The following is an 8,233-nucleotide window of genomic DNA, read 5'->3' as shown; positions in this document are numbered from 1 at the left end:
CAGTCTACCTTTCAGTAAAATACCAGTTTTGCTTTCTGTGGTTCCTAAAGTTTGGTGCATCATGCATCATTTGCTGAATTACAAAGCTTCTCTGTCCCTGCTGTTTGTACGCAGGCTGTGTGTCCACAAGTTCAAACTGTGTTTTCAGTCTGGAGGGTCAAAGTTGAAATCTGCACCTGTGTTCAAGACTAAACAACTGTACCTGCCTCAAACTAAAAATAAATACCTGAAAACACACACACACAAACTCACCATGTATTTCTGGCAGTACAGATGTGGCTTAGGGCACTGCCTCCTTTTCAGCCATCCCTTTCTTTGGTTTCTATTCACAGAGAAAACAAAGACTAAAAATCTTTTGTACACACCCAGATTAAAAAGACAATATGCAAGAATCTTTCATTAAGTTATCTTCAAATAGCCATTCATTCAGCACTCAGAAACATTTAAGGAAATCAAAGGAGGGCTCCCATCATTTACGAGCAGTGAGTAGAGCACCGCTGCTCAGTCTTTATTCAACGAGTGCAATTCAGTGTCGGAAACAATCAGACATCAGTCAATAAGAATGACAGCTTCCATTTATGTGTACTCAACAGGGGTGCAGACAGATATCTTATGGGACACTGAACTCCTTGAAATTCTGAGTGAAATTCTTCTCTTGGGCTCAGTAAACTGTACACAACCTTCGCTATCATGCACAGATATTAAAACTCAGTAGTTCACAAGCTGAAACAGGACCATAGCTACAGTTACTGCACAGAAGTGGCCGTTCTAATGCTGCCCTGGTCTGCTCTGCCAAACAGGTACACAAGGCATTAATGGTGAGTATTTGGATGATCCAAGTGTTGTTTAAACACATGAATGGGGGACAAAATGTAATATTTAAAGTAATGCATTTGCTGGAAATAAAATACAATTTACGGAATCAAAGTAACTTAAACGCAGATTTCAGATATCTTACAGCTACTGAAAATTGGTATCTTTCTATCCTGTTATATCTTGGGGAACAGTCTTTGAAAAAAAAAAATTATATTAACTTTCTTTCTTTAATTAATTTCTTTACCGGCCTGTTGCCCATTGAAAAAGTGGAACCCCAAATCTGATCTGTGGCCTTTTTTGTTAATCTGTGGAATCAGGGTACAAAGATGGTCTGAAGCTCTGCTCTCAACGACTTGGGTTGCCAGGGTTCCACTGAAGTTCTACAAAGGTATCTGGGTACTGGTCCATATCAGTAAATAAATGGATTTATGGACAAAATCTTCTGAGCTAGGGTCTGTTTTCTTTGGATTCTAAATGGCTGCAAAACTTTTAATTTGGATGAACTCAATAAGATATTTTTTAGGAAGCGCAAAGTTATCTTTCTAGGGTTACTGTGAAAATCATGTGTTATGAGATATATAAAGGTTTGTTCATTAATCTAGAGAGGGCTCAGGTGCTGGAAACTGCTATAATCTTTATCTGCAAACTCAACATTTTAATGGGTGAAACTTTTAAAAAAAAATCTGGTTCTAGGACAGCACAGCTTATGAAACTACAAGAATTGACAAATAAACACTACTGCCCTCTGCTGACTACCTTTCCAGCTGAAAATCTGTGCATTGTTCACATTTATCCTTTGCTTGGACAAATGCAGTGGCCATTAGAATTGCCTTAAAGAGTCTCCAGACTTACTAGTTTTATAATGCTGTGTAAATGCTTTCTCCTACAGAAGAGAACCAACATAGCCAAACCAAAGCTAGTCTTGAAATAGTGTACCAGAAATATAACTAGCCAAGTTGTCTTTGAAGATGTCTTTCTTATCTGCTATGTCTGAAAGGGATGGACAACTGAGGTGGATTTTAGTCAGATTCTATGTGCGTATTGACTTCATCTTCTCCTCACAGGGAGGGCAGAGCAATATTAGAGGAGATTAAACTGAGGAGGTGTCTACATCTCAGCCTCCATGTGCTGCGTTCTCCTCTTGTTGTGCTGGTGCTTGGTGAGTCCATACTTGAAGAACTCATACACTGACCAGCTGATGGCTGTGGAGGGCATCTGGTAGATGACCCTCGCCTGGACTCCCTTGAAGAAGCCCTGCAGGCCGCCCAGCCTGTAAACTGTCCGGAAGGCATGGGCCAGGCCTGAGATGTGTCTGTGGGCCCCTTGGCCTTGGCTGGGGCCTTGGCCAGAAGACAGGGAGTTGAGGGTTAGAGACTCCTGGGTGTTGAGCAGGGTCTTGCAGACATCTAGAGGTGTGGTGGCTGCAGCTGCGATGGCTCCAGCCAAAGCCCCGGACAACATATGGGATGAGGGATTGTACTGTCTGTGGGGGTTGAGAAGCTCCTGAAGGTACTCGTAAGTCATGAAGTGGAGCGCCTGGAAGGGCACGTTCATGGTGAGCTGGGTGGTGTAGCTGCGGTAAAACGCAGCAGGGCCTTCTTTCTGCCATATGGCGCGTACACAGTCCAACACGCCACGGTAGGGCGAATTATACATCTGCATGCGCTGCTTCACAACTTGAGACACACGGGTAGATGTGTTGAGGGGGGAGAAATCCAAATGTGACGGGAGGGGGGGTTGGCCAGTACGAAGGTAGAAAAAGATTGGAAAACAACAAAAAAGAAATTAGTGAGCTGTTACCTGCATTAAAGTACATGTAGTGTGAATATACACAGAGAAAGATATAGGATGTCATTATAATAGCATTTGCTCAGGCAGCTGCACCAAATCTAACAGCTGCACATGAGGACGCTGACCAGTGTCCTTCTACTGACATGTTTGGGCAGGTGGACTAGAGGCAGCTGTGAAAGTCAATATGAGAGACTGTGAGATTTAGGCCAACATGTGAAGGTGGCTGGCCCAGGCATGGCACCTGTAAGTTTCTTCACTGAAATTTCAGTATGGCAAACTTTTTTTTTTCTGAGAGAGAGAGAAAATTTCTTAATACCCTGATTCAAAGCGTCAAAGGCAAATTCGACAGTAAAATGTTACCCCTACCTTCAGCCGGGTTCATGACTGCATCATGAAGCAGTGTGGCCACACACCCAGCTGCTCCTGAAATAAATACACCTTGGAAATTACTACACATTAACATAATCATGAAGAATAAACAAGGAAAACAGTAGAAACTGCAGTAAAGAAGCACAGAGCAGAAAAGGAAAATGAATTTTCACTTGCAAACAAAAGAACCCCTTTTTTCATGACATGACACAGCCTTCACTGCCTTATTCCTAAAAACTGCAGATGTCAGAACTGAGCAGAACTGGTACATATTCAGTAAACTGCACAGGTGTAAGCTACAGATCACTCCTGACCAAATTCAGGAGGCCAAACCTGAGCAAAGAGAGACATCTAGTGCACAAGGCAGTTCATTGCGCCTTTTGAGAGATTTAAACCAAACCCATAAGCTTTAATAGACAGGACCAGCAGAGGAGAGAGCATATGAGATGGGAGAAAGAGGACTTACCCAGCCTCCCACTAAACTGGAAAAGAAGGAAGAGAGAGAGAGAGTAGGGAGAACAAGGGATAAGGAAAAGGTTGACATTCAGAGCAAGGTTTCCAAACTGAATCTGGCTGAATCTCTCTTTCTATTTTGGTAACTTTACTGGACTTGACCTGAATGAAACACATTGTTTAACTTTCCTAAAAACCAGGGACGGATCGACAGCTGACCCTGGCACTTCCTTACACAGTACAACTGTAGCTATGAAAAGGCTCTATCCAATTTGACGGCCTGCCAGGGGTTTTCAGGACTGGTCAGGCCATGTCTGCTCTGTATGCGGATTAGGCTGAGTCAGCAGCTTCATTGAGATCACACCGAGTGTGCTTGGCATTAGGAATGGAGTCCAAGTCCTACATATCAGCGTAAATTATATTGTTAAGATAACCATACATGTTTATGTGTGTATATGCATGTTTTGTGATACCATTAGCCAAATGACTGTTAGCCCCTGGGTGAATGACATCACTTAGAGTCTTTTTGAGTTTCTCATAGCTGGCAAAGTAGAGCGCATGGGCAGGTCCTGCCCCAACTGCTGTCGCATTCAGCCCTCTCATTGGCCTCCAGACTCCCTCTGTGGCTACAATCCGGCGAAGAGCATCCATTACATTCCTGTAGCGGGCTGCGGGGTCGGGCTGGAGGCTCTGCATTCGTGTCTGGGAAGGAGGAAAAGGTGAAATGCAGCAAAGTTCAAGGTCAACACTGTGCTTCATTCCCACCCACCAGGGCTAGGTATTAGGTTTAGTAAGGTGTTCAGTGAATCTGACCTAAAATGGATATAAAAATAGGATGTAATGCATAATTTAAGTCTTACAATATGTCTGCCTATTACAGCAAAGAATAGAAAGGCAATGAAAAGAGGTCTGAATAGACTGCAGTGTGAATAAGGAGTCAAATGAGGGAAATGGGGTGTTCAACATTGTGTGTGTGTATGTGTGTGTATGTGTGTGTGTGTGGTGTATATGCATAATTGAATAGAAGGAAGTTTGGAGTTACAAGCTCCAAGGTCACAAGGGGACATAAGCTGACTTCCTGTAAGCCTCTTTTCCCACTGACCCTGAAGCACACCTTTCTCTCTTCCTTCTAACACACACACACACAGATAAATGACAGATTTTATAAACATTATGAAAAGGATAAGTGCAAAGCATACATGTTTCAGTCACCTGTTATTTGGTATTTAAAGACGGATGGCTGGGGATGGACTGGGTAAGTGTGTCCGTCTATGAGGAACCGGCAGTGACATAATCCCTGAATACCAAACTTCCAGCTGAATGGACAAAATTACACCCCACTGTGTGTGTGTATATAGTGCATCAGGAAATGAGTACAAGTGGCCTCATGTCACTCTATACTACAGCTGTGGACTGCAAGTCCTGAAGAGAGCTAGCTAACAGTGGTACAAGTGTATGCATCAGGTTAGATCACGTCTAGCACACAAACTCACAGCATACTCACTCACTCTCTTTGAAGGGGGGGGGGGGGTGGGGGGTACAATGTCAGTACTCCTCATTCATTCATGACTCCCCAACCTATAGCTGGCCTACCGTTTGCATATGTAGAAAGCTATGAACTTTGTGCTCAAAGTAAACACCATGCTCACCAATCTTCAGTGAAAACACAGAGGACTTTATGGTTTCTTTCAATGACTGGCAATTCCATTCATATCTGCCATGCAGTGTACTCTCTAAAATACCTCCAAACGCAGCACATGTTTTTAAATCCACAACCAATTACTGGGATTTAGGAAACATTAAGGGCGAACGACAGTCTATTCTAAACTGTAATTACACAACAATCTCTTAAGTGAGAAGCTTATCGTACAGGAGGAAAAGCCACCTGTTTATTTGGTTTAGGAGGAGACCTTTAAAAGGGAAAGACATTTTCTGTATGCAAAAACAAAGGACTGTGTTTCAAGCATGTGAAATATTTCTCAAATTCCTGCAATATCTATTTCTCTGGGGGAAAAAAAGCATCTGTTTGTTTATGTGCAGGAGACTTCAATTTGCTGAGTCACAATGCTTAAAATCTTCAAGTCCCATGTGGCTTGTTTGACAAGATGTTGAGCTCCATCAGCAGTGTAGCAGACACCCTGTACAAGGGTATGCAAAGTCTGGTCTTGTGCTGTTTCACGGCTGCGAACATAGGTGGACTACAGGTGGAAGAGACATGGATGAAGCATGGGCGTAAGAACAGCTTTTCAGCCTGACATGGACAGCTGACTATACTAAGCTCATTGTCACTTGCTCTGCCTCTCTGGTCCTCCGCCTGTTACACAATAATCACTAGTGCATGGCTACCGCTAGCTGACCTCTTAGGGCAATAGGTCATGCCTCATTAGATGTATTGACAGTAAAAACAGAATAAATCTAATTCATACATAACAAAGAAGACCACATGACAAGATCTGGCCCGGTTCAATTGCATGACTCACATGTGATCCAAAAAAAAACAAGACCTCTGTAAACAAATGGTTATGGTGTGTGAAGCAGTGGGCTCGCTGCTCAATAAAACTACCACACTGTGTGCTGGGAGAGTAGCAACTAGATGCTGCATTGTGGACTGAAAGGGCCAAACTGTCTCAAAATTGCAGTGTAATTCATTCCTGTGTGTCTTGTAATAATAGTGGCACACACTGCGTAAGTTACCAGAAACAACAACATTCAACCAGCCCCTGGTTTTTGTAAACAGGGAGCATAGCTTTGGTCTCCCTGAGCGTTTTGATTGCTGTTACATTGGTTTCCCTTATTAGCTCCTCCAATAACTTAAACTGTCCCTTTCCACTTCCTTACACGTAACGTTAGTTATGTAACATTATCATTAGAGTGTTTCACTGCAGATTGTTGTTATGGTGTTTAGTAGATTTACGCGAAGTGACAAAACGGGCTCCCGTGTTTGACCCTGCCATCGGTTGTCATAACTAGCCAGTGGCTAGCGTTAGTCGTGCTTAACTTAATAGCAACATGCTAACCAGTTAGCTAGTAGGGATACGAGACGCTAACTGAGCCGACTGACCTTGTCCTCACAGCCGTCAGTTCTGCAGCGGTTAGCTAATAAGCTATGCTACCAAAACACGTTGGCTACACGAATAATATCCACATAAACACAACAGAGACCGGGCTGTGGAAGCACTGAATGCTCATTTAAAAAAAAGTTGAGGGTCAGTTGGTTAGCCACTGAGCTATGAGCTACCTTAACACAGTCGATGGGGAACATGAGGCAGTGCTCCATGATCCCGGCCACGGCTCCTGCCAACATGTGGGTGCCAGTGGAAGCTCCCTGTGGCAAACCCTCATAGTCCGGTTCAGAGTCCTCTGTTTCTGCATCTTGTGCACTACGGATAAAGTCAACAGTCTGTAGTTCTGCCTCGCCTCCGATCCGGGGTGTCAGGCTTCCAACGATACTTTCCGAAACTCCCCACAATCTCCCCCCAAGCCATCGAACTTCTGCACCGGCAGAGGCACCAGCAACCCCGGGATCACTGCCTGTAGTCTCCGCTGTCATCCGACGCCTCCTCACAAATCCATCTGCTTCCATGAGAAACCAGGTTATAGGTTAAGTCTTTGGGCACGCAGACACGGCGTCTCGGGGGTGATTTCAGTCCTAAACTTTTACATTCCCTTGGGGGCGGTTTCGATTCCACGGCTTCTTGCCTCCTTTACCATTCCCTCCCAGCCAGAGCCAAGCAAGGCAGGCCGAGGCGGACACATACGCACCGAGACACACCGCAGGCCGCGGCGAGGTATTGGACTCTGATTGGTTACTAGAGCCAAGTCCTACCTACGCTATTGGGTAATACATGTGCCACTCATGATTGTATTTTGGTGAAGACTTCAAACCTTGTCATGTGGTACTTGACATGGGGTGTTGCTGCGTGGTAGGCGCATCTGTGAAAGATATCAAAAAACACAGTTGTAGGTCACTGTAGGTCAGTATAAAGGACATTTTTAGTTACTGAGAAAGACACAAAGAGCATAAGATTATTTTACCAGTATGGTTTCACTTTAATTTGTTTCCATTTGCTGTTATGCTCATTCTTGGCCAACTTGACAGTTGGCAGCCTATTGATTAGTGAGTTCCATGCAGACAGACATAAAATTGCCCAAAATGTTTACAAAGAAACTGTAATAATTTGTTCAGATTGTGCAAAAACGAACAAACAAATCATGTTGCACATCAGAGTGATAGTGTCACAATAAAATATTATAATCTGGTTTGGATCAATAAAGGGCTACAACAAACAATTATTAGTGATTTATGTGTGAATCATGCTTTCAATTAAAATCTAGGAAAATATATTGCTTATAATGAGCTGAAGAAATAAGAAACCTGTTATATTTTTGTGTCACATGACTTTTCCATTTTGAATTTACTTTTTTCCTTTAATTTTTTTCCCTTCATTCTACAAATGACTTTTTCTTGACATAAGTGTCTTCAGTATTTTACAGTGAGAATGTTCAAATGTTCATCCTGCACCATAACACCTTTTCTGGTCTGCTGTGAGACAGTAGTTTATGATTTAATAACTATGAATGCTGAGAGGCCTGACATGTTCACCGGTGAACCTCTCTGCCTGGAGGCAAAGGACCACATTTTTTCCAGAAAATGAGGTAATTGTGTTTTGGTGCGGCGCTGTTATAACATAATTGAATTTTCCCCTTTATTGCCTGGGAGAGCCTTCAAGGGCTGTAGTGTTGAATTTCTGCCGACAAAGGGGAATGAAGTGTTAATTTCTGCTTACAAGAACAAAATCTCCTG

The 8,233-nt window shown here is 43.2% G+C and overlaps 1 protein-coding gene across 2 annotated transcripts; it reads right to left on the bottom strand.

Annotated features, from left to right (window-relative positions):
* Nucleotides 1–469: 469 nt before the first annotated feature.
* Nucleotides 470–7,273, bottom strand: slc25a28 (solute carrier family 25 member 28). 2 transcript variants are annotated; one of them, XM_041050249.1, is made up of 4 exons: nucleotides 6,668–7,273; nucleotides 3,903–4,131; nucleotides 2,974–3,030; nucleotides 470–2,492 (listed from the first exon to the last, which is right to left on the bottom strand). In XM_041050249.1, the coding sequence occupies exons 1-4, from the start codon at nucleotides 7,010–7,012 to the stop codon at nucleotides 1,924–1,926; spliced, it is 1,200 nt and encodes a 399-aa protein (XP_040906183.1). In that variant the 5' UTR covers nucleotides 7,013–7,273; the 3' UTR covers nucleotides 470–1,923. The 2 variants fall into 2 exon arrangements, with proteins under 2 accessions (XP_040906183.1, XP_040906184.1); XM_041050250.1 differs by lacking the exon at nucleotides 6,668–7,273 and adding an exon at nucleotides 3,443–3,458 and having other exon boundaries at nucleotides 3,903–4,093.
* Nucleotides 7,274–8,233: the final 960 nt, after the last annotated feature.

Source organism: Toxotes jaculatrix, chromosome 11, assembly GCF_017976425.1.
Source record: "Toxotes jaculatrix isolate fToxJac2 chromosome 11, fToxJac2.pri, whole genome shotgun sequence".
NCBI classification, from domain to species: domain Eukaryota; kingdom Metazoa; phylum Chordata; class Actinopteri; family Toxotidae; genus Toxotes; species Toxotes jaculatrix.
This window is presented reverse-complemented; position numbering and strand designations above follow the sequence as displayed.